Here is a 26,871-nt window from a genome sequence, read left to right as displayed (position 1 = left end):
CCACACAAGCTGTGCTATCGACGGCCACCAGTCGGGGGAAATAGGAGGGCGAGTCTGCAAGGGCAGGAGGGCTATCGGTGGGAGCTGATGATCACTGAAGGCTGGCTCCCAGAGATGAGGCATGCTGTTCACCTGCCTGACGGACAATGGTGAATAGCATCGTGAGTGGTGCTTTTCAGCCCGCATACAGTGTGAGCAAAGCTCTCTGCCAGCAGGAAGACTGAGCCAGCACCAGCCCGGCAAGCCCAGACAAACACCGCCTGCATCACCCTGCCATCCGGTGCTAAGGGAAACTTACCGCCAACACGGAAAGCCAGGACCCTGCACACCACGAGGCGCGCGAAAAATCATGAAGCACATGAGTGCCAGCACCGGCATCCCCTGCACTCCCACAGCCTCCTAGCAAGACTTAGCCAGAAGCGCTCCGGCCGGCCGCCCCCGCCTGCTGACACCCTACCTGCACGTTGAAAAGACAGGCAGCAACAGGTACTCAAGCACCGCTCCCTCTGCCTCGTTTGCAGCGACCCGCGGTGTGACCCTGCGAGGCCTCCGGTAGCCCCCGCTTGGCAGTAAAGAGGTTGCCCGTCGTGCATACTGAGCCCTCGGAGAAGAGGAGAGTAACGCCGCACCATGTTCGGAATCCCCTGAGAAACGAGGCAAGCTAATGTGGCGGGGAAGGTGTGGTAGCACGTCAGAGTGTCACACACCACACGCAGGCCAAGTAGCCAGCGGAGAGAATGAGCCAGTGGGAAAGAATCACCAATACTTAAGCGTTCACAACGCCACACTGAATCTGCCCTGACCCGCCTGGTATCAGTGCCCCTACCTGCCGGTAGGCGGCGGAATCTCCTCTGCCGGTTTAGGGTCCCTCGCCTGCTCGAGAAAGTCTCCACCGCAAAACTCTACAGCAGCGGGACAATCAAAGCCGACCTGGAAGCGGTTGGCCAGCCGGCCAATGCCATCGCGGCCCCAACCGGAAGTCCCGCCCCATTGCGGAGAGAGAGAGAGAGAGAGCTGCCCGAGGAGCCACGAAGGCTCCTGATTGAGTCCCGGTCCCTAGATGGGGGACCGGGTGAAGAGCGGCCGGGCGCATGGGGAAGGCGGGGCTCTCATGTGGTGAGAGAGCCCCGCAAAGCGCTACCGCCGCCCGAGAGGCAGAACCGCCTCCGAGCACCGCCAGAACCGGTGAGTGTGTTGAGGGAGAGGAGGGGTGAGTGGGGGTGGGGTGTACGCGCGTGTGTCTGTTTGAGTGTGTCTGTGTGCGCGTGTGTCTGTTTAAGGGGGGGTGCGTGTGTGTATGGCTGTGTATGTGCGCATGCGTGAGTGAGGCTTTCTTTGTGCATGGGAATATGAGGCACGGCGACGTGCGCGCTCACGAGGTACAATCTCGGCAAGAAAAAGCGCGTGGCACTTTGCTGTCCACATTCCCAAATACGGGCAACATTAGTTGTCTTGCTGACAGCTTTCAATGCTTTCGCATTGAAAGCTAGGTCAGCTCGACCTAAAAAAGTAGCATCCGCCATTGTCCCCATTAGTGCCCATAAATAAAATAGTGCTGACCCCATAGATAAAGCAGACCGTGTAACATGCCAAGTAAAAGGTCCAGTCGTTATGGGGGGTAACAAATGGCAACAAGGCGGTAATAAGGAGGGACTAACGTACGAGTTACTTACCTTCGGTAATGATGTATCTGGTAGAGACAATTCTAGCCGCAGATTCCTTAAAGTAGAATTATCCCCAGGCGTGAGACTGGATCAGGAAACTTTTTGCCCAGCATCTCTGCGCACCCGGGGGATGGCATCACGCGACTCCCCCCAGGCGTCGTCCGCGTACGTGACGTCAGCGAGTTCACATAAGTCCCAACCCGGCGCGCCTACGTCAGTTTTCTTCGGAGAACAATTCCGCGCCACAATGCAGAGCCATCAGACAAAACTGTGGGAGTATGGGAACAGTGTGCGAAAGAGCTGAAAAAATGGAGAAGAGAATGGTGATGAACAACACCATGAGGAGCAGTGTCAGACACTGCAGTATCCAAAGGTAGGGAAAAGAATAAAGAGTAGAGAACAGCCCTGAGGAACCACCCTGTCAGAAGGCAGACAGCCCCCCTCACCCCCGGAGACAGGGAACACATGCCCCGTGAGAAGGGCAGCTGAGCCCACCACAGACAGAAGTCAATAGACCAGACAGAACGGTGCTGACAGCAATAAAAGCAGGTGGGAGCAGAAAGAAGCCCAGGGTCACACCGGAAGAACCGGGCAGACCGCAGCCCTCAGGGAGGAACACAAAATCCCACGCAGCCCTCAGGGAGGAGAGGCAGAACCGAATGCAGAGCCCAATGAAAGAAGTGGACAAGGCAAGAATGGCCGATCCACCAGAGTGCTCAAAAGACACCATGGAGTAGAAAACAATACGCTGGCACCGGCAGTATAGCTAGAGGCAGAGAACCCACAGAACAATACACCTAGGGCAAGCCAGATGCCAGCCGAAGACAGAGAGCAGGAAGGCGAAGAAGGGCCCAGACTCGCCTCAGGGAGGAGTCCGCCTACAACAAGATAATTGTATGTACAACGTACTGCAACGCGCGGAGGGCCGAAGACAACCACAGCTCCCAAGCACAGAACAAGCTATATAACAGCTACCACTACCCCATATAGGGTATGTTAAGTCCCAAGACATGGGAACCCTCTTAGGAAGAAGCCTCCGCAGCAGAGGACAACAGACTAAATCCAGGAGGAAGAGGAAGCGGAAGAGGAAGCCCCGCCAAGAACCTCCCGGATCTAACAGCCATTCCCGCACATTTCCCGGGAAGACTCTGTCCCGAAGTCAAGCATGGCGGCGAAGGGCAACCAAAGAAAGCCATGGCACGACCAAGCACCTCTGAGATGTCCAGGGCGGAGCGAAGAATAAACGCTGCAAGCTCCTGACCATCCAAGGCATGGTGCCGCAAATCAACTCGAGCATCCTCCTGAGAAGCAGCAGATCCAAAGGGCCTCTGCCGAGTCCCACAAGCAAGAGGTGGCCCTATCCAACACACAAAGTGTTAAGGGCCCGCAGGGTGGCACTGGTCGAAGCAAAAATATTGCGCCCCCAAGAGTCCAGCCAGTGGGCCTTCCGTGAAGGTGGAGACAACAGCGGCAGCAGGTATGGAAAGGCAGCCGCAAAAGGGAACTCGAAGCAGAGGTATACAGGGAAAGACACACCGGGTCACGTGGCGCCGGAAGGTGCCGATGCAGAAGAAGTTGGGGCACCGGATCCCCCTTGGCGGGGTGCCCCCAAGTCCCCGTCAAAGAAGAACGGAGCGCACCCTCAAAGGGGAGCAACAGCTCCTTCCCATAAGAGCCCTGGTGGGGAAATTCCAGAAGATGATCCACTGGGAAATGTGCAGACGGATCACCCATGCGCAAAATACGCACAGCTTTGGAAACAGCGTGAGCGAAGGCCTCACCCGCTTGCGTAGGGCCCCGCGGTGGGGAAAGCAGCTCCGGCGACGGTTGCAAACTAAGGTGGCCGTCTCCTAAGCAAACCGGAGTGCGGAAGGGCCAGGTCCAAAAAGGAGAAAGAGGGACCAAGGAGTGGGGAATCTGTGGCTCCTCCGGCAAAAACCGGGTCAACGGCGAGGAGCTGGTCTTTGATGACGTCGGGAAAAAAGCCACGATGCGGCAGACCATCTCCGGCGAGGATGACACTAGCAGGCATCCAACCCCTGGGGAAGAAGGGGCATTAGAGGATGAATCCGCGACCTGACGCCTGTCCGGCGCCGTAGAGTTTGCAACCTGAGGCAGGACGTCGTAGTCGTCCAGTGATCAAGAAGATGTCAGACAGGCCTCCTCCACACCACACGGTGCAGGAAACCGGGGATGGGCCGGAGCCGAGGCGGCTAAGGGACGGCGCCGACTCGACCGCCGATGAGGCAGCCGCCTGCGTGGAGAGACGAGGGTGACCCGGGGAGTGACCAGGAGTCCCCCGCCAGCCTCGACCCATGAGGGGGCGAGAGGGGCCCAGCGGCACCAAGGCCGACTCTACCTCTAACGAGGAAGCCGCCTGCATGGAGAAACGAGCAGGGCCCGGGGAGGGACGCAGGGTCCCCCGCCAGCCTCGACCCATGATGGGACGAGGGGTGTCCGCCGACCCCTGTGGCGCCGCCAGGGCCAGCAGCCGCCGGCGCCGTAGCGGCGTCACCTCGGCCTCAGACAAGATCGCCGCTTGTCCAGAGAGCCGAGAGGGGCTCGGGGATGCGACCGGAGCACCGGCGACATCCTGCAACACCACAGGGACTCCTGCGGGAGTTTGCGGCGAAGCAGAGGCGCTGTGGTCCGAAGGAGGGAACACCGAAGGGCCGCACCCCAACGGCACCACATCCTCCGAGCCTGGATCCGAACCAGTCAGCGCCGGAGCCGCCGTGGAGGGCCCCACACAACGCTAGGGATCCGCTGACGTCCCAGGAGGGGAAAGAGGAGGAGGAGAAGCCAGCGAGGCCTGCAAAGCCGCCGCATATGTCTCCATCTGGGCTCTCAACGCCCCCTCTCCGTGAAATGGCGGATAGGGGGGCGATACGCGGGGCTGCATCACCCGCAGAGAGCCCACACCCTCAACAGGTCGGAAAGCAGCCCTCGGGGACAAACTACAACACTTACCAACAGGCGAGCGACGCTCTTGCTGCTTAGGAGAAGAATGAGTAGGAAGACAACTGTTTCAAAAACCTTCAGCGGGAGGTGACTAAGCTGATCTTGACATGCGAGCTGAGAGAAGTTTCATCGGGCGCTCCCGCCGAGACTTCGGCCTCAACTGTTGGCACACCTTGCAATTAGGGGAGCCGTGATCCTCCCCCAAACACCACATGCAAATGAGGTGAGGGTCCGTCGCCGACATCAGACGTCCACAAGACGAGCACGTCTTGAAGCCCGAAGGCATCCGCACACTGTTCCCACAACACACACAAAGCGAAAAGGGAAAGGCCTAAACAGGCCCAGAGCACAAACCGGATCCGCGTTGCACGCGGAAAAAGAAAAAACTGACGTAGGCGCGCCGGGGTGGGACTTATGTGACCTCGCTGATGGCACGTACGCGGACAACGCCTGGGCAGAGTCGCGAGATGCCGTCCCCCCGGCACGCAGAGATGCTATGCAATAAAGTTTCCGGATCCAGTCTCACGCCTCGGGAAAATTCTATGTTAAAATCTGCAGCTAGTAGTCTCTATCAGATAAGCCTCATAATGAATCGGAAGCCAGCATGTACCAAGGACAATGACACTAGCCAATGAAAAATATGGGAGGAGAGTGGGCGAGGCTTCCACAGCATACTCTACTAGAGCATGCCTCGCAGAGCAAGCAGCGCATGGGCGCTGCAGCTAGGCTCGACCTAGAAAAGAACACCATAAATCCTTTCGCCAACAGACCAGGTGTTAATAGTATACCGACACAGATACTCTCTCCCTCTTTGCTCACATTCATCAAAATACACAAATGAGCAGCCAGTCTAGTGGCATGCAGAGGTAAATCTTCACAGCAACCTGTTATAAAGATTATGGTATGCTCACATTAAACAATAAGATTTCAACAGTTACCTGCTCACAGGAAAGTCTGAAAACACCTTCAACTCCGGTCACACCAAGTGCAGTTTCAATATTGTGAGTCATCCTGAATGGAACCTTTTCTGGAACTCGAAGGCTTTTGCCTAAAAGCAGACAAAACAGAATGTATTCCTTGATGGTTATTTCAGACCAAAGGACAACAGCATTTTTCTACAAAAATCTTCTAGGGGGTCAAATGAAGTGTAAATTGCACAGGGCATTTAGGAAGGCAGTACAATATACATTGAGAAAGAAAAGTATTTGCCTGTAATATGTTTCCCTAAACTCTCTACAGCTTTTAACATTGCAATTACTTAGCAAAAAAATTGGAGAAAGAGGGACACCAAAACTGCGATCCAAATGCTTAATTGAAAAAGCAGCATTTCTTAACTCACTTGGTAATTTTTGGAATTTCTTGCTTTGTTCCTGGAAGGCATATCAACCCATGCAGCACAGAAGAAAAGGGACCAGAGTTTAGCTGAAACAAAGCTGGCTCAGGCATGAAGAATGGTATAGTTACCACTATTTGGACAGTGACTTCTAGAGTGCAGACCTTTTACTGACAATCTGCAGGTGTAGGAAAGTGGCCAGTTTTGACAGAAGTGCACTGGGTTCCTGCTGTCCAGGTCCCCAGTGCCAGATCGGTTTCTCTAAAACTGTACAATTATCCGCCCAATTGGCAATACTTTTAGCACCAATGTAAGTCCCTAGTAAATGGTACCCTTGGTACCTAATCATGGGCATTAAAGAGGGTCCATAAGGGCTGCAGAATGTATTGTGCCACCCTTAGAGACCCCTCACCACAATCATGCAAACTGCCATTGCAAGCTGCGTGACACGGTGCAGACAAACGCGAAAACACGACATGGCACAACTCCTGTAGAAACTGCATGCAATATACGTGTCATCCTTACAGCAGGCCTTCCAGCCCTAAGGCTTGGTGCATTATAATGTGTCTGGCCATATTTGCATGAGCAGATATGCCCCTGTGATGTCCAAGTCGATTCTTGGACATTACAAGTGAACAGGGAAGCCATCTTGAGTACATGTATGTGCAAGATATTTAGTATCAAACATCTTGTATTAATAAACCCACATGGGTTCCAGTGATGGATTTATCAATACATGCACCAAGAGGGTACCTTAGAGGTACCTCCTGAAACCTACCAGTCACCAAGTGTACTGGCTGACTGGTCCAGTCGAGCCTGCCACTGAGCAACAGCTACCCAGGAAAAGGTCAGCACACTCAATGAGGTCAGATCAGTCTTCCTGCCAAGCCTGAAGACACCAGGACCTCCACAAGCCCTCCTGCACCAATACCCAGGGTACCGGACCCTTCCCACAACCAAATTTGTTGAAAGTCCCGTTCGGACTCCAACGACATCACCGATGACCAGCCGACGAGGGATGTCAGGCAGCAGAGGCCAGCACAGTGGCCCAGCTGTCCTGATTCTCCCCCCCCCCCTTGCAGGTTCCGACAACAACAGTGAGCGCCTTGATGCTTGAGAACCAGCCGGCCAAAAAAACACTGCACCTGAGCGCCTGGCCTGGGACTAAAGAAACAAACTGCACCCCTACGCTGCCAGGACCCTTGCGAACCAAGTACCCCCACCCTGATCCCCCATTGGGAGCTCCTGGACTTATCCCCAAGTCCCCCTTTTCAGCCTATTTCCAAGTGCCCACTCCCCCCCCCCCCTTACCTTCTACCACGTAGCGTGCAAGGCTACCAACCCGTTCAACACCTCTGCACCCAGACTCAGCAGGAAAGGCATGACCAATCTGCTGGTGGAACTGTGGTCCTTGTCCCCCTACAACCTCAATATAAAAGGGTTCCACTAAAACGTATTTCAAGTATATGTATGCAGCAAATGTTCTTTCTCCCATAGGAAAGCATCACGCGTAAAACTGCACTGTTGGATAAGTTGCTAAAACTGTAAAAACTCTATTCTGAAAAATAACTTACTTGATAACGAAGTTCTTGAGCTCAAAATATACATAAAAATACTTATTTTTCTAAATTGGTGGTGAATCTTCTTTTTGTGTGTGTGCATCATTTATTGACTGTGTGCAACAAGTGCCCAACCCTCCTCTATGATGAGCCTAAGTCAGCTCGACAAAACTACCCTAGATAGAACACCTTGGGATTGCTAGAGCAAGCTCCTGTCCACTCCGAAGGGGTACCTGGAGTCTTTACACAACATACCTCTTTTTGGTATACTATCTGAAGAACCATCTTCTAACAGCAGGTAATCTTATCTAGTGTGGTGAAATAATGTTCCTTAGATTAATTATAATTCAGAGATGTACACAGCCGGGAACTTTTTAGTGTGTACTCATCTATCCAACCCCCACCCTGAAAAAAAAGAGAATTGTCTGATTTCAGAGTGTTAGGTCTATGGGGATAATGGTGGAGTAAAAGAGGCAACACAAAATGGGAGACGCTCTACACTGGTAACGATTGAATGGAAAAAAGTCTTCCACATTATCATGATTGAAGATGACTTCAATAGATCAAGTGCGCGTACAGGAGAAAAACAAGTATTGGGAGGTAAATCTTATTAGGTGAAATATATTCAACACTTTAGGAATGAAGGAAGGATGACTTGTAAAAATAACTACATCATGATGAAAAAGTATATGGCTTTGAGGTGCAGAGCGATTAAGTTCACTGAATAGCTTTGTGGAATTTATACTGGTCAACAAGAGCAGTTTTCCTGGAAATAAGTTTAATGAAACATGTGACTGAGATTTTCAAAGCCTGGAGCATCAAGTCAGTAGATAAGATTCAAAGCCAATCTGCCAATCAGTCTCTGGTAGAGGAAGACACACTAGGACTATTTCAGTAGGCTGTAATATCCAATGAAGGTTCTAGAGACATCTACCTACTTGCTTGTTTCCGTCAGGTAACCGGAAAATACTTTTAGCACAGAGAGAAGGTAGTGTCCTTGGGGACTGTCCACAGACAGTATCTTAACCACTTGCACTTGTACTGGGCTCTGCAAGTAGTTTGTACAGCAGCTTCGAGAATATGCAGCTAGTTTGAGGAAATGCCTAAGGCGGCAAATGTATGTGCAGCCAGAACCAGGGTTTTAAGAACAGTGATTTTCTTGAAGTTTGAAAAATACACTAGTCACCAACAGCTGGAAGGTGCATTCTCATGGGAATGGCCTCCTTCTGGCAAAGAAGCAGGAAGGCCATGATCCAGGCCTTATGATACTAATCCAAAGTGACTAAAGGTGAATAAGTCCCAGGGCTGTAAATGCTGTAATTGACATTTCAAAGTAATGTCACAAAGAAATCTTCTCTCTCATAGCTAGGGTTTGAGGACCTGAGCCATGAGGACTTTTTTTTTAATTGACTGGTATTCATGGTCAAGATGGCCATATCTATGAGGTTCCCGTCCTTCAGTACTTTGGCCAGCTTTCGTGCACTTTTACCATATCAACGCTGTTATGGACAGTTAAGTTATCCATCTCTAGCACAACATTTGACTGCAATGCCTTCTTGATCCAAGACTATGCCTGGACATAGTGCTGGTTCATGCTCACCACCGGACGGAAGCTCAAGACCAAAAGTTGGCAATGTTCAGGGACATCTGACAGTGAGCCAGGCCCATGAATAGAAGTAAGGCAGGCATGGGCGCATGTCTGATTGCAAAGAAAGTCAATGAGTGACCGGATGGCCAGCTCAGTTCTGAAAGCAGAAGCAAACTGTGTGCTGCGACTTACTGATCTAAAAATAGGTCGCTCTCCTGGTGAACACGAGGATGTTGCTCAGGATTCCCACATGAACAGATGGATAATGCCGGTTGCATTTTCAGTCTGATGGTGTCCTGGTAGCAGGAGTGGCAGCAGTAAAGGATGTGGTGAGTTTGGCACCCAATTATGGGGGGTGGTGCTGGTTGCAATGGCCACTGACATAGTAGTTAATGCAGCCGGTTTTGAAGATGGAGTGGGCTAGCATAGAGAGCCAGTGGAGTCCCACCAGGAAGGAGGATTGCAGGGAAGTGCTCTTTTTGACATGGCCACCCCTACCTTTTGGCTGGTACATGATGTGATCTTGACTGAAGGTGCACTGGGTTCCTGCTAACCAGGTCCTCAGTGCCAGAGCTCTTTCCCAAAACTGTACAATTGTTCCGATTGGAAAAACTGTTAGCACTTTCTTTAAGTTCATAGTAAATGGTACCCTGGTACCCAAGGCCTGAGGTGCTAAAGAGGGTCCCTAAGGTCTGCAGCACAAATTGTGCTACCCTAAGAGACATAACACCAAGCACATGCACGACTGCCATTGAAGTAAAAAATTAAAACACGACATGCCCCCTACCACTGCATATGATGTTTGTAAGTCTCCACTATCGCAGACCTGAGAGCCCTAAGGCAGGGTCCTTAATATTCTATATGAGGGCATAATGGCATGAGCAGATTTGCCCCTGTGCTGTCAGTTTGATTACTGCCAGTGCAAGAATACAGGTTATCCATTTTAAAACATGTGCTGGGTACTGGAGAAAACGAGTTCCCCTGCTACATGATGGCTTCACTGAAAATAGGGATGTTTGAAGTCAAACATCTCGTATTGATGAACCCACACTGATTCCAGTGTTGGCTTTATCAATGGATGCATCTTCAGGGAACATCAGATGTGCCCTTTGAAACGGTACCAACTGTTGGTGGGCTGACTGGTTTTAGAAAGCCTGACACCAGAGACTAACTCCTGACCCCCAAGCGTGAGCTTCGCTCTGCGGAGGCCAGAAACCAGGCCAGCCCTGGTTTCTGGCCTCCCCCTCCTAAGAGAAGACCTGCAGATTTATATGCCAAGGCATGGAAGCTTCAGAGCAGCCCCACTTTTTGGTACACAAGTCTGGTTTCTCTCATAGGAGAGGATGCCAAATCCCTTGTCCTGCTCCACTTTTGACAGGAGGACAGGCGGGAAAATGAGTTCGATTGAGACGGGTGCCCGCATTCTTTCAGCACCACCCCTAGGGTGGAGCAGTTGATGTGGACCACTCTCTTCAGATTCCTTCATCTTGTCTTGGAGAGAATTAACCAACCAGGGTCAGGGTTATGCCCACTTCCCAATGGAAGTAGTCATATGAGGGTAAGTAGCTCATTGCCTACTACCTAACACTCCCTCTAAATCCCCTAAATTCAGTATTTAGGGGAGCCCCTGGCACCAGAGAAGCAGATCCATGACTTAAAAAGAGAGAGGACACCAAAGAGCCGCCAAATCAGAGAAAACTGAAGAAAGCACCTGGCATTGCACCTGCTTTGCCGGCCAGCCTGCAGCCCTTGCCAAAACCTGCCCCAAAGTCAACTCCTCCTGCAGCTGTGACTTCAGAAAGAAAACAAGTTACTTACCTGTAATTACAGTTATCCAGTATTGGTATCTTTCATAGATTCACATGCCTGAATCATTCCCAGTCGCCGAGGCGGGAGTCCCACGGTAAATAAAATAGCAGTACCAAAGGTAAATAACAGTAGTAGGCCCTAAGGAAAAAGGCCTGAGGCCCAAATCTTAGTAGCCTATCTACATCATTATGCTAAAAGAACCAAACTTTTGGTACCACCAATCAGCTACCAGCACCCTCTAGAAACCTCTCTGCAGAGAGCCAGTTCTCCTCAGATTTTCGTTAGCACAAGTGGGAAATAAGTATCCCTAAATAGAAAACTGACTCTCCGGGGAGGAGGGTGGGTGCATGTGAATCTATGAAAGATACCAATACTGGATAACTGTAGTTACAGGTAAGTAACTTGTTTTCTTATCCAGTATTGGGATATCTTTCATAGATTCACATGCCTGAATCAGAGTAGCAAGCAGTATGCCAATTAGACAGGCAGTTGCAGATGGTGGGAGACTTGTACTGATAAACTCCCAGTTGCACCCGTAAATAATTAACAAATGCATTATAATCCGACTTTTCATATGTACAACAAGATATAAAGATTCGTAAAGAAACATGCACATCTACATATAGTCATGAATATAGAAACCTGTACATCTTATATGAAAATACTACATTTATAGATGTATAACTATATATCTCTGTATATATTTATGTACATACATATATGAATATCAAAATAACAAAGGGTACCTGAACTGTTCTCAAAGAAAATGGTGGCGTAGGACAGCCTGTCCAACTGCCGCATCCTCCTGACATGTTGATTGAAGGCAGTAATGCCTCGTGAAAGTGTGGACATTCTTCCATGTCGCAGCACGGCAGATATTCTCTAGTTACTCCAGCAAATAAAGCTGTAGACGCTGCCACAGTTCTTGTGGAATGAGCTTTAACCTTTCTCAGCAATGGTCTGTTAGCTTTGTCATGACAGAAGTGGATCGTAGAAGCTATCCATCTAGCAATTGCGGCTTTTGTGACAGCTGTTCCCAGTGTGGCTTGACCGTAAGCCACCAATAGTTGATCCGATTTTCGAATAGAGTTTGTTCTCTGCAAATAGAATTTTAAACATATTTTGATGTCCAGAGAATGTAAAGTTCTTTCCGCCGGTGTAGTTGGATTTGGAAAGAAAGTTCGTAACTTTACCGGCTCATTGAGATGAAATTGGGACAGTACTTTAGGTATGAATGTTGGGTTAGTTCTGAGAGTGACATAATCCTTAGAGAAATGCAGAAATGGCTCCTTTATAGTGAAGGCTTGAATTTCACTTACTCTCCTAGCGAATGTTATAGCCAAAAGCAGAACAACATTCATGTTAGAAACTTGAGGTCGGCTTTGTGAATGGGTTCGAACAGGTGTTTCATCAACTGTGTGGAATCGTGTTAAGTTCCCACTCCAGTGGAGGAGGTCTCACCGGAGGGAAAGATCTGAAAAGACCTCTCATAAACTGTTTGATTAGAGATGATGAAAATAGTGATGGAATCTTAGCAACTTTTCGGAATCTGGAGAGAGCGGCTAGATGCACTTTAACCAATGAGAAAGTGAGTCCAGACCTAGCCAGATGTAGAGGATAAGGAAGAATCTGTTCTGCGGGAGCTTCTATCGGATGCACCTTGTTAGTTTCACACCAACAGCAAAATCTCTTCCATTTAAGACGATAAGTCTTAATTGTGCTTTGAGCTCTTGATTTGGTTAAGATGTCTCGACAATCCTGAGGGATATCAAGGTCCTTGAATTCTAGGAAATCAGGAGCCATGCGTGTAAATTGAGAGATTGAGGGTCTGGGTGAAGCACCTGCCCCTTGTTCCTCGACAGCAGTGTGGGTGTTGGAAGGAAACTGATCGGTTGGTCCTGGGATAGCAAGAGAAGTTCCTAGAACCAGTACGGTTGTGGCCACCGGGGAGCAATTAGAATGAGACGGCAGTCCTCCCACTTCATCTTGCGTAACACCTTTGGTAACAAAGGGATTGTGGGAAAAGCGTAAGGACAGATCCCGGACCATCGCATGGACAAGGCCTTCCCTCTTGACCCCTGTTGAGGATATCTGCTAGCGTAATATTGCCATTTTTTTGTTCTGCTTTGTTGCAAACAAATCCAATGTCGGTTTGCCCCAGGCCTGGAACACTCTGTTCAGTTGGAGTTGGTCTAATTCCCACTCGTGGCAGTCTGATAGGGATCTGCAGAGCGTGTCCGCTAGGGTATTGTGGAGGCCTCTGACATGTTCCGCCTTGAGGGTTATGTTGTGGAATGTGACCCATTCCCATAACTTCTGAGCCTCCTTTGACAAGGTTGCCAATCTTGCCCCTCCCAGTTTGTTCATGTAAAACATGCTGGGGGTATTGTCGGTTCGAACCAGTACCAATTATCCTGTAATCCTTGGAAGGAAAGCTTGCAACGATAGGAAGATTGCTCGCAATTCAAGGCTGTTGATGTGTCATTGTCTGTACTTCTGAGACCACTTGCCTTGTATTTGCAAATCCTGGAGATGACCTCCCCATCCCTCCATGGACGCATCTGTTGTCAGAATAAAGTCTGGGGGATTTTGTATGAACAGGAGACCTTGTGCCAGATTGGTCAACTGTGACCACCAGTGGAGAGCGTCCACCATGCGTGGTGTGACCTTGATGGTGTCGTTGAAACAACCTGTCGCTTGCTGCCATTGAAGATGCAGTTCCTTCTGTAAAGGTCTCATTCTGAGACGTGCCAAGGGAATGAGATTTATGGCCGAAGAGCACATTCCCAGGAGTGAAGCAAACATTCAAACAGAAAGTTACTTTCTTTTTGAGACCAGGAGTGCTAGCTTTTGGAGGCGAAGTTGTCTTTCTTGAGATAAGAATGCCTTGCATTGGATCGTGTCCAGACTTGCTCCAAGGAAAGGCAGGATTTGTTTCGGACGTAACTGGGATTTGCTTTTGTTCACAGTTAACCCCAGGGAGGCAAAGAGATTGCGACATGTTGAAATGGCAGTCTTTACAGTGTGCTGCGAAAGACCTTTGATTAACCAATCGTCCAAGTACGGGAAGACCTGGATTCCCCAAGAACGCAACGTTGCCGCTACCGGGGCCAGGCACTTTGTGAAGATCCTTGAAGCCAACTTTAGTCCAAACGGGAGCACTTTGAACGGATAATGGGCGCCAGCCACAGTGAAGCGGAGATACTTGCGACGTTTCAGATGGATTGGGATGTGAAAGTAAGTCTTCCATGTCTAAATAAGCCATAAAATCTCCCTCGTTGAGGCAACTGAGAATCTCAGACAGTGAGTGTTAGACCTGGCACCTTGGCGTGAGTTTCCCTTCCACTTTTTGCTGATGTGCCTCAGATGTTTTTGCTGGTGTCCGCTGCTCAGGGCACTGCGCCACGGCCAATCCGTGCCGCAGTGTAAGTGCTCCCAATGTAAAGAGTACCTGTGATTGATGTTCATGATTGGTTCATTGGATTTACTGTCAGTCCCCCAGTAAAGTGCACCAGTAGTGCCAGGGCTTGTAAATGCCAATACTGCTAGTGGGCCTGCAGCGCTGGTTGCGCCACCCACAGAAGCAGCCTTTTAAAATGTGTCTAGGGTCTGCCACTGCAGAACCTGCGTGCAGTCTGGTACTGTCATGCTGGCTGGGCAAGTGCACACACTTGACAGCCTCTAAACCTTCCCTTTGCTTCATATTAGCCACCCCTATGGTAGGCCCCAGGGCAGGGTGCATTGTAAGTGTAAGGTAGGACATGCTCTGATGTATGTGGCATGTCCTAATAGTGAATTACAGCCAAATTAGTTTTACACTATTGTAAGGCTACCTGTTCTCTTAGGCCAAGATGGGCTGCTGGAATTATTACACTCTATAATCCCAGCAGGCTCAGGGAACGTGGTAGAAAGTCAAGTTTAGTATGCCTGAACTCAGAATAATAAAATACTTCTTTTAGTAAAGTTTATTTTAATATCCTGTGTTTGCAAATGCTACTTTTAGAAAGCTAGCATTTGCTTGCCTAACCATTTCAGCCCGCCTCTGCTAGGATGTGTATCTGACTGTCTGGGTTATGTGAGTGACAGGGCTGGGGGATGACAGGTGGTGAATGCCTGGATTACACCTTAGTGGGAGGTGGGAGTGCCCCTGGACTCTGAATAGGGCTGTGCTCTGCCACCACAATGCTGGCTCTGCCCCCTGGGGAGCGCCTGATGCCTCAGCCGACACCTGGCCCAGGAAAGGAGAAGCACTGTCAACAAGGTACTCCTGGCTGCCCCTGTCAACACAATGCTGGCTCCACCTCCTGTGGAGCGTCTGAGGTGCCTGCCCCTCACACTGTAAGAAGAAACCAGAGTACACCCAACAAAGTGCTCAGAGACTGAAAGAAGTTATGCCGAGACTCCCTGGCCTACAAGAACAAAGAAAATGCTGTATAAAAGTAGAAGCCCTGCTCCTTTTAAATGAGAATCCTGTTTCCCACAAAGAACCTCTGCCCAACTAGAAGAAGAAGACGACGGTGGAAGGACTGGCCTGCTGCTTGCCTTGCTGAGGAAGGAGAGGAAAAGACTTGATGAAAAGACTTTGCTGACTTGTGCTAGAAACTTTCTCCAAGGGCTTCATTGAGCTTGCCCCCTGAACTGAACCCCAGGACCAGTGGGTTCTCCTGTGCTTGGGCTCGTCTGCTATTTGAGGCCGAGTATTTCCTACCGCCGGAGGTGAAGTCTGCCCCCTCTAGCCCCCTCCTAGGGCCGTGGTACCCGGGAGCCAGCCTGCCCTCTTGCCGTTGAGAGCCTCGCTCTACTCAGAGTCGCTCTCTGCCCCTGGGCTAAGGCCGGCCGCTCCTCTACCCCCGCCTGCCTGAGAGCGTCTTCAGCCCCTCCCGCCCGAATCCAGGATACGAGAGCAGCCTGCAACCTGGACGGCCGCCCGTGCATGTCATTGTACCCGGCCCCCCCGCTTTGCTCTTTTCATCCCAGGAGAGGCCGCGCCGCATTTTGAAGGGACCCCCCCTCGGTACCGTCCGTACTGAGGGCTCCTGTGCTGCGCCCCGCCTCACGGAGATCATCCGCCTCTGACCAGATCCCTCAGCACTTTCCGGGACTGCCGCACTCTCGTGGAGTGCACCAGGAGGACTGGAGCCCCCTACAAACCGCACCGACTACTACCGCGCACAGGGCCTGGCTCGGGGCCCGCAACGTTCTTCTTTCCCCGTTGCCCTGTGCGTCGCTAGTGAGTCCAGGTATGTCCCCTCGTCTCGGCTGTGCGCTTCCCCGTTGATCACCGCCCGAAGCCCGGCTCAGCCTTGACAGGCCTCACAGCGCCTTTCCCCAGCTCACTCTCACCTCAGAGCCTCGGGGGGAGCAGCGAATCGCCTCGGTGACAGCCCAGTACGCTTCATTGTTGGGAGCGGTACGTCGCGTACCCCGGCTCACGCAAGAAGCGTGAGTATCAGACGGGGTGCCGGAATTTCACCCGCCCAGAGCGCGACGAAGTGCTACGAAGCGCAGAGCCAAGTCCCTGAGGCCCCAGAGGGGTAAAAACTTACCTAATCTGTCGAGGAACTGTTTTTGAAGTGAAATTAACTAAGAAGAAACATTTGAACTGTAAACAAAGAGAACACTTGCCTATTTACAACCTTGTGGCTTAAGAAAAACGTTATTAATGGTCTTGTGATAAATACTTGCCTGCATAGATATATTTTTACATAAAGAGAACGTATTTTTACATATCTACAGCCTGGTGTCAATTTGTGGGGGGATTGGTACATTTATTGTGTGTGTGATTACAAATGCTTAACTCAGAAACGCCTGAATAGCCTTGGCTGCTCACGCCACGCACCTAGAGGGTGAGCAAGGGTAATTCTAAGGAGTCATCCTTTGCCCTGACTTAGAGGAGAGGATCCCTGCTTGCCACAAGTGAATACTTGCGCCAACCAGAGACCCCCCATTCTAGGATTGGACGCAGCGGTGAGGATTTGCGAATTTGCATTTGTGGTTTACATACAGTGAATTATTGATCACCACATAGTGAGAGCAGACCTATAACCCAGCCACAGATTTCCATTTTTTTTAATTTTGTTGAGACATCTGCCATTTTTTTTTTAGTTTTATATAGCGCGAACTAGAACCGAACCAGTTATCAGAGCGCTTTACATTGCACAAGTTACGTTTTTTTTTTTACATGAGGACACACACTTTCGTTTTTTTTTTTTTTTTTTTTAGGCATGGGGAGATTAAGTGATTTGCCCAGAATCACAGGAGGTTTTGGCGTCGTTACCGAGACTCGAACCCAGATCACCAGGTCCGAGGTCGAGCGCCGTAGCCGTTCGGCCAACTCCTCTCCCAATATTGAAGCCATGCCTGGCTCACTCCCTGCTGGAAGAGCACCCTCTGAGATCTCTGGAATTGAAGATGTAGATTGGGAACACGTAGGACTGGAGGGCTACAAAGTAGAGCAATTGAGAGGCTACTGTGTAAAGTTCAGAGTTGCACAGACAGCACACACGGGGTGCAAAAAGAAAGGCCAATACATAAAGGCACTGAGAGCCTGGAAGGAGTCAAGAGAGCCACAGAATGCGGTGGATATCCTACCACCAAATGGCAATGTGGAGCCCAGCAGAGGCCTGTCACCAGAGGAGCTGGCAGACAGGGCAGCAGACAGGGCACATGCAATGGAGATGGCAAAATTAGCTGGACAAATGGAGATGGACAAGCAAAGATTGCCCATGGAGGCGCCGCAACGCCAAATGGATCATGACATGAGATTGAAGGAGTTGGAGCTGAGAGGTTTGGGAACAACTCCTTCTGGTGGCAGCACAACGCCGGTGCAGGTAGAGTCCAGGGTGTACATACCCAAAGATGTGGTTAAGGAGTTCTTTAAGGGGGATGACATAGGACAGTGGTTTAGGGCTTATGAGGTAGCCATGTCCTCCCACCGGGTCCCTGACAAGGATTGGGGAGCGGGGTTGTGGGGAGGTTCCTTAGCAAAGGGCGGGACACACTGCTAGATTTGCCCACTGAAGAACACCCTTCCTATCCCCACATGAAAGAGGCCTTCATGACCAGGTATGGGCTAACCCCTGAAATGTACAGACAGAAGTTCAGGGGGTGGGAAAAGCGTCCTGGGAGTACGTATGTGGAGTATGTGACCAGTTTCTGCAGAGCCCTGGATGGTTGGGTGAAGGGTAGTAAGGTAAATGATTTTCAGGGGCTTCTTGATTTAATGGCATGGGAGCACTTGTCGCAACATTGTTTTCCTGAGCTACGCCAGCACCTGATTGATAGCAAGCTGTCCAACCCGAGGAAGCTTGCTGAGGAGGCGGACCGCTGGCTCAGCACCAGGGTCCACAAGGGTCCAATGGGAGACTCCGCCAGGGGTGGGCAGGGTTCCCAGCAGAAGAGTGGGGGGGACAGGGGTAAACCAAGAGGGTTCCAGCGAGGCCCCCAAAGTAATCCCCAAGGGAACCAGCAGAGAGGTTCTCAGCCTCCCCCACCCCCGAAGCAGACCAGGGCCCGACAGGTAGGCCTGTCCAAAGGGGCCCTTCAATTGTTACAGGTGTGGTGACCCAGGTCACATTTCCACTGACCCCAAGTGTTGCCTGTTTGGTAAACCAGCACACACTGGTGCTCCACCCCGGCAAGTAGCTAGCTAGTGTTAATTTGGGGGAAGTAGTAGTAATCCCCGGGGGTGGAGATCCTGTCCAGATGACCCTAGTCTCTCTAGGAGACAGTTAGATGGTCCCTGAGAACTACCTGCCCTCTAACACTAAGAAATATGGGCAGGTGGTGACCATCAATGGTAAGAAAGCTGAGGCTCTTAGAGATACAGGAGCCAGTGTGACTGCAGTGAGGCAGCACCTGGTGTCTCAAGAGCAGGTTGTACCCCATGCCTACTGTAGTGTTATCAATGCTGACAACTCAGAGAGCCAGTGTTCGATGGCTCAAGTTCCCTTCGAGGGGGGGGGGGGGGGGGGGGGGGGTAGACTGTTTGCTAGGGAATGACCTGGAAGACTCCCCTTGGGAAAAGGTGGAGAAGCGACCCATCTGAGGATGGTGGGCCTGCCTGACTGGGCGTGCGTGACCACCTGGTCAATGGCAGCCAGTAGGGGTGCTCGAGAGATCCTGGGGCCTGAAGGAGAGGCCCAGGAACCGGCGTTAGAGGGAAGGCGCAGGGGGCACGGGAAACCGGCCCCTGAAGTTCCCACGGTCCAAGAAGAAGCAGACCTTGAGGGGGATGCCCTGGAGCCTTCAGGGGAACAGATTGCTGAACTGGGGGACCTGCCTGAGCTGACCCATTGGCAGCAAGAAGGAGGCCCCTCCAGGGGGGAATTCTGCAGGGAGCAGAAAGAATGCCCTTCTCTCGTGGGTATGCGGCAGCAGGCTGCAGACCAGGACAATGGTGTTCAGGCCAAGACACATTATGTGTACTGGGAGAATGACCTCCTGTATTCAGAGCCTAAGGCTGCTGAACCTGGGTCAGCCCGGGTGCTGGTGGTACCCCAGAAGTTCAGAGCCTTCCTACTGGGGCTGGCTCATGATGTGCCTTTAGCAGGACATTTGGGGATGGACAAGACCTATGACAGGCTTGTCACCCACTTTTATTGGCCCCAAATGCACAAGAGCTCAGATGCTCACTGTAGATCTTGTCAGACTTGCCAGGCAAGTGGTAAGAGCGGAGGGAAGCACAAGGCTCCTCTGCAACCCTTTCCCGTGGTCAGTACTCCATTCCAGCGAGTGGGTATTGACATTGTTGGGCCTCTGGACCCCAAGATAGCCATGGGCAACAGGTTCATCCTGGTCTTGGTGGACCATGCCACCCGGTACCCTGAAGCCATCCCTCTGAGGACAGTGACGGCCCCCGTGGTGGGACGGGCACTGATGGGAATTTTCTCACGAGTAGGATTCCCTCTAGAGGTGGTGAGCGACAGGGGCGCCAATTTCATATCCAAGTACATGAAAGCCCTTTGGCAAGAGTGTGGTGTAACATACAAGTTCACCACCCCTTACCATCCCCAAGGAAATGGGTTGGTTGAGCGATTCAACCGAACCCTAAAAGGCAAGATCATGGGCCTGGAAGGTCCAATGAGGCGTAAGTGGGACGTCCTCTTGCCATGCCTTCTCTTTTCATACCGTGAGGTGCCACAGAAGTCCCTAGGGTTCAGCCCCTTTGAACTGCTGTATGGTCACCCAGTGAGAGGACCTCTGAGTTTGGTAAAGGAAGGCTGGGAGCAATCTCCCAGGAAACCTCCCTAGAATGTATACAGTTACATGCTGGCCTTCAGAAACCAGACCAGGCGATTCAGGCAACTTGCTGAGGCAAATCTGGAAGCTAGCCAGGAAGAGATGAAGCGGTGGTACGACCAGAATGCCACTCTGGTAGAGCTTCAACCTGGACAAAAGGTGTGGGTCTTGGCCCCAGTGGAGCCTTGTGCACTTCAGGATAAGTGGACAGGTCCATTTGAGGTTGTGGAGCGCAAGAGATTTGTCACCTACTTGGTGGACATGCAGTCTCCCATGAACCCTTTGAGGGTCCTACATGTTAACCGCCTTAAGCCCCACTTGGAGAGGTCCGAAGTGGGCATGCTCTTGGCAACTGATGATGGGATGGAGGAGGAGACTGAGCCTCTTCCTGACCTCTTAGTAGCCTCTGAGAAAGATGGGTCAGTGGATGGAGTTAACCTCTCACCCACCCTGACGCCTGAGCAACAGGAAGACTGCCGCCAACTGCTGGGCAATTTCCAGATCTGTTCTCCCTGGTGTCACAGATTGGTGCGTCCATGATGTGGACACAGGAGACAGCTTACCTGTGAAGCATAAGGCCTACAGAGTAACTGACAGGGTCAGAGCCTGCATCAAGGAGGAGGTCTCCAAAATGCTTGCTCTTAGGGTGGTTGAGTCCTCCAGCAGCCCTTGGTCCAGCCCCGTGGTCTTGGTCCCAAAGGCTTCTGCGCCGGGAGCCACACCTGAACTCCGGTTCTGTGTGGACTACAGAGGACTCAATTCAGTCACGAAGACTGACGCGCACCCTATTCCCAGAGCTGATGAGCTCATTGATCGGCTAGGGGCTGCCCGGTTCCTTAGCACGTTTGATTTAACGTCTGGGTACTGGCAGATCGCCTTGACTGATGGGGCAAAAGAGAGGTCCGCATTCTCCACACCAGATGGACATTTCCAGTTCCGGGTTATGCCATTTGGATGAAGAATGCCCCTGCCACCTTTCAGAGGTTGGTCAACCTGGTGTTGGTTGGGCTGGATGAGTTCATTGCCGCCAACCTGGATGACATCGCGGTGTTCAGTGGCACCTGGCCAGAACACCAGCGACACCTCTGGGAAGTGTTGATGGCGCTGCGAAAGGCAGGCCTCACAATCAAGGCAAGCAAGTGCCAGATTGGGCAGGGTTCAGTGGTGTACTTGGGACACCAAGTGGGGAGTGGCAAGGTGGCACCCTTGCAACCCAAAATTGAGACCATCCTGGCTTGGGAACCCCCCCAAGACCCAGACTGCAGTGAGAGCCTTCCTGGGGCTCACTGGGTACTACAGGAGGTTTGTCAAGGGCTATGGCACTATTGTGACCCCCTTGACAGAGCTGACTTCCAAGAAGCAGCCCAGGAATGTGATCTGGACTGACACCTGTCAGAAGGCTTTTGACACCCTGAAAACTGCCATGTGCACGGCTCCCGTGCTCTTGGCCCCTGATTTCTCCAAGGAATTTCTAGTGCAAAAAGACGCTTCAGAGCATGGTGTAGGGGCTGTTCTCTCACAGATGACTGAGGAGGGCTGGGACCAACCTGTAGCCTTCATCAGTAGGAGGTTACTTCCCCGGGAACGTAGGTGGAGTGCAATAGAGCGAGAAGCATTTGCTGTGGTCTGGGCACTGAAGAAGCTAAGACCCTACTTGTTTGGGTCTCACTTACGGGTTCAGACAGACCACAGGCCCCTCAGATGGTTGATGCAAATGAGGAGTGAGAACCCAAAGCTGTTGAGGTGGTCCATCTCCCTACAGGGTATGGACTTCACGGTGGAACATCGCCCTGGCACAGATCACGCCAATGCTGACGGTCTGTCCAGGTTTTTCTGCCTTAGTGATGAGGAACTCCCTGGGGAAGGGTAGTTCTCCCCACATTCCAGCTGGAGGGGACACATGTTAGACCTGGCACCTTGGCGTGAGTTTCCCTTCCACTTTTTGCTGATGTGCCTCAGATGTTTTTGCTGGTGTCCGCTGCTCAGGGCACTGCGCCACGGCCAATCCGTGCCGCAGTGCAAGTGCTCCCAATGTAAAGTGTAACTGTGATTGATGTTCATGATTGGTTCATTGGATTTACTGTCAGTCCCCAGTAAAGTGCACCAGTAGTGCCAGGGCTTGTAAATGCCAATACTGCTAGTGGGCCTGCAGCGCTGGTTGCGCCACCCACAGAAGCAGCCTTTTAAAATGTGTCTAGGGTCTGCCACTGCAGAACCTGCGTGCAGTCTGGTACTGTCATGCTGGCTGGGCAAGTGCACACACTTGCCAGCCTCTAAACCTTCCCTTTGCTTCATATTAGCCACCCCTATGGTAGGCCCCAGGGCAGGGTGCATTGTAAGTGTAAGGTAGGACATGCTCTGATGTATGTGGCATGTCCTAATAGTGAATTACAGCCAAATTCGTTTTTCACTATTGTAAGGCTACCTGTTCTCTTAGGCCAAGATGGGCTGCTGGAATTATTACACTCTATAATCCCAGCAGGCCCAGGGAACACGGTAGAAAGTCAAGTTTAGTATGTCTGAACTCAGAATAATAAAATACTTCTTTTAGTAAAGTTTATTTTAATATCCTGTGTTTGCAAATGCTACTTTTAGAAAGCTAGCATTTGCTTGCCTGACCATTTCAGCCCGCCTCTGCTAGGATGTGTATCTGACTGTCTGGGTTATGTGAGTGACAGGGCTGGGGGATGACAGGTTTCACCTTAGTGGGAGGTGGGAGTGCCCCTGGACTCTGAATAGGGCTGTGCTCTGCCACCACAATGCTGGCTCCGCCCCCCTGGGGAGCGCCTGATGACTCAGCCGACACCTGACCCAGGAAAGGAGAAGCACTGTCAACCAGGTACTCCTGGCTGCCCCTGTCCACACAATGCTGGCTCCACCTCCTGTGGAGCGGCTCAGGTGCCTGCCCCTCACACTGAAAGAAGAAACCAGAGTACACCCAACAAAGTGCTCAGAGACTGAAAGAAGTTATGCAGAGGCCCCCTAGCCTGGAAGAACAACGAAAATGCTGTATAAAAGTAGGAGCCCTGCTCCTTGTAAATGAGAATCCTGTTTCCCACAAAGAACCTCTGCCCAACTAGAAGGAGAAGAAGATGCTGGAAGGACTGGCCTGCTGCTTGCCTTGCTGAGGAAGGAGAGGAAAAGACTTGATGAAAAGACTTTGCTGACTTGTGCTAGAAACTTTCTCCAAGGGCTTGATTGAGCTTGCCCCCTGAACTGAACCCCAGGACCAGTGGGATCTCCTGTGCTTGGGCTCGTCTGCTACCTGAGGCCGAGTATTTCCTCCCGCCGGAGGTGAAGTCTGCCCCCTCTCGCCCCCTCCTAGGGCCGTGGTACCCGGGAGCCAGCCTGCCCTCTTGCCCTTGAGAGCCTCGCTCTACTCAGAGTCGCTCTCTGCCCCCAGGCTAAGGCCGGCCGCTCCTCTACCCCCGCCTGCTACTGGAGTGCCTGAGCACGTCTTCAGCCCCTCCCGCCGGAATCCAGGATACTAGAGCAGCCTGCAGCCTGGACGGCCGCCCGTGCATGTCATTGCACCTGGCTGCCCCGCTTTGCTCTTTTCATCCCAGGAGAGGCCTCGCCGCATTTTGAAGGGACCCCCCCTCAGTACCGTCCGTACTGAGGGCTCCCGTGCTGCATCCGCCTCACGGAGATCGTCCGCCTCTGACCAGATCCCTCAGCACTTTCCGGGACTGCCGCCCTCTCGTGGAGTGCACCGCGAGGACCGGAGCCCCCTACAAACCGCACCGACCACTACCGCGCACAGGGCCTGTCTCGGGCTCGGGGCCCGCAACGTTCTTCTTTCCCCGTAGCCCTGTGCGTCGCTAGTGAGTCCAGGTACGTCCCCTCGTCTCGGCTGTGCGCTTCCCCGTTGATCACTGCCCGAAGCCCGGCTCAGCCTTGACAGGCCTCACAGCGCCTTTCCCCAGCTCACTCTCACCTCAGAGCCTCGGGGGGAGCAGCGCATCGCCTCGGTGACAGCCCCGTACGATTCAAGAAGAGTATCAGATGGGGTGCCGGGATTTCACCCGCCCAGAGCGCGACGAAGCGCTACGAAGCGCAGAGCCAAGTCCCTGAGGCCCCAGAGGGGTAGAAACTTACCTAATCTGTCGAGGAACTGTTTTTGAAGTGAATTTAACTAAAAAGAAACATTTGAACTGTAAACAAAGAGAACACTTGCCTATTTACAACCTTGTGGCTTAAGAAAAACGTTATTAATGGTCTTGTGATAAATACTTGCCTGCATAGATATATTTTTACATAAAGAGAACGTATTTTTACATATCTACAGCCTGGTGTCCATTTGTGGGGGGATTGGTACATTTACTGTGTGTGTGATTACAAATGCTTAACTCAGAAACGCCTGAAGAATAGCCTTGGCTGCTCACGCCACGCACCTAGAGGGTGAGCAAGGGTAATTCTAAGGGGTCATCCTTTGCCCTGACTTAGAGGAGAGGGTCCCTGCTTGCCACAAGTGAATACTTGCGCCAACCAGAGACCCCCCAATTCTAACAGTGAGCATGCGAAAACCTTGTTTTTTGAGGAATCTGTTGAGATCGCGAAGGTCCAGGATTGGTCGCCATTCCCCTGATTTCTTTTCGATTAGGAAAAAACGGGAATAGAAACTGGTCAGGTTCTGATGTACTGGGACCTTTTCTATAGCGTTCGAGGAGCATTGTATAAGCTTCTTTGAACAATAAGTGAAGACGAGGGGGAGGGGGGCCCCCTGGGCGGAGTGGTTGGTGGCTTGTTGACAAATTCTAGGGTGTGTCCATTTCTCACTAGGTCTAACACCCATTGGTCGGAGGTAATTTCTTGCCATTGTTCCAGATGAGATGAAATTTTTGCGCCCACGGGGAGGGAAGGAAATGTGATTGGCACCCGGCTGAACTCACTGCTTTCTGTTAGAGTGTCGCTCTTGATTGTTGGAATGTTTTCGGCCTCCTTGGTGAGAGAAACCAGCTGTATTGGATTGGCGGTATGACGATTGGTAATGTTGTCGATATTGAGGCTGATATTGTCTGTTTTGTTGTGTACTGTAACCTCCTCTAGAGGAGTAGCCACGTCCCCTAGCGCCTCTGAATGTCGCACGCTTGTACTGAAGGGAACCTAAAGATCTAGCCGTATCAGTGTCAGTCTTCATTGCTTGGAGGGCTTCGTCAATATGTTTGCCAAACAAAGATTCTCCGTAGTAGGCCATATCTAATATTTTTGTTTGGACTTCGGGTCGGAAGGTGGTAGCTTTTAACCAACCCTGGCGCTTGAGGACTGCAGCCCAAGCTAATTGCTTGAAATTTGTATTGACAATGTCAAGAGCACAATCGATCATCTCTGCTGCTGCACGCTCTCCCTCCAGGAGAATTTTTTGAGCTTCCGGTCGTTTCTCCTCTGGAATTAGGTCAAACCAGCCATATCCGACCACATTTGGTGATCATAACGCCCTATTATCGCTAATGCGTTGGCTGCCCGGATGGAAGCAGCAGCCATGGTTCACATTTTTTTACCTATGAGATCAAGGCAACGGCCCTCTTTGTCCAGCGCTGTAGTGATGGGCGTAGCTGGATTTTTGGACCTTTGCTGGGCGGCCTGTGAAATGACAGAATCCGGCCTAGGGTGTCCGATGAGGCAGGATGGACTGTTGGCTGAAGCCCGATATTTTTTGTCTACCCGTGGAAGCACAGCAGGCACGGATGCAGGGTTTTTCATAATCTTGATGCCCTTGTTCCATATATAGTCGATGATTGGAATGGCTCTGATAAATTTCCTAGTCTCCTCTTTGAAATCATGTAGGAAACATTCAGTTTGTTCCACAGTTACTGGAAGTTGAAACCTAGCAGCAGCGCGCTGCATGAGGTTAGGAAATCCACCTATATCTTCTGGTGGAGAGTCCGATGGTTGTGGAGTTGGTGGAGAAGGCATAGGGATAATATAAGAATCCCATGGATCCATGTGGGGATTCTCTGACAGTTCACAGTCTTCCACTTTCTCATCTGAAGAAGTGTCTGGAGTTTGAGGAGGCTGAAGGGATGGGTGCTCCTGAGAGGGTTCTGCAAATGGAGACATTGGCGTCGGAACCTCGAGTAGAGAAACAGGATCTGGAACCGCCACAGGCTGAGGTGGTGCAATGACCTGCAGCAAGGGAAAGCGCTGCGTATAATCAGCTAACATGGCTTGCAAGTCCTGAATCAGGTTAGGAGGCAGATGGCTAGAATCCGGAAGCCGAGATTGCTTCGGATATTCCATGTAATGAGGAACAACAATGTCCTCTTGGTAGTAGTGCTCATGGTAGTTATCCTCATCTTCCTCTTCAGCCTGACATTTAATATTAGGTTTGGAAGGATGACGAGCTACCCCAAATCTCCTTCATCATCGTCGTCATAGTCATCATCCTCTTGGACATATGTCTCAAGAAGGTGAGATGGAGTAAGAGGAGAGACATATGAACAGTCATGTCTTTGGTAAGATTTAAGCTGAAAAGTCTTTGATGAAACAGGTGTTGAAAAAGTTGCCGCCGCTAAAACCTTAGTTGGAGTAGGTTCCATCACTAACTGGTGCAGTCATCGACGGGATCATTGTCAATGGAGCTACCGTCGATGGACTCTTTATTTTAATCGGCGGCGGCGGCGGGACCGTTGTCGACGGGCTTGACGTCGACGGAACCATCGTCGACAGGACCGTCGTCGGCGGACTCAACGTCGACGGGCTTGGCTTCTTCGTCGA

General features: G+C 51.3%; 1 protein-coding gene across 1 annotated transcript in view; it reads right to left on the bottom strand.

Annotated features, from left to right (window-relative positions):
- Positions 1-26,871, bottom strand: part of SMG1 (SMG1 nonsense mediated mRNA decay associated PI3K related kinase) — a 1,634,890-nt gene that overhangs the window by 469,164 nt on the left and 1,138,855 nt on the right. The window contains exon 44 of the mRNA XM_078665250.1: positions 5,564-5,673. Within this exon, the coding sequence (XP_078521376.1) occupies positions 5,564-5,673 (110 nt within the window). The remainder of the gene's footprint in view (positions 1-5,563; positions 5,674-26,871) is intronic.

Source organism: Lissotriton helveticus, chromosome 10, assembly GCF_964261635.1.
Source record: "Lissotriton helveticus chromosome 10, aLisHel1.1, whole genome shotgun sequence".
Taxonomy (NCBI): domain Eukaryota; kingdom Metazoa; phylum Chordata; class Amphibia; order Caudata; family Salamandridae; genus Lissotriton; species Lissotriton helveticus.
Note: the sequence above shows the minus strand (reverse complement) of the source record. Positions and strands in the feature narration are given on the sequence as shown.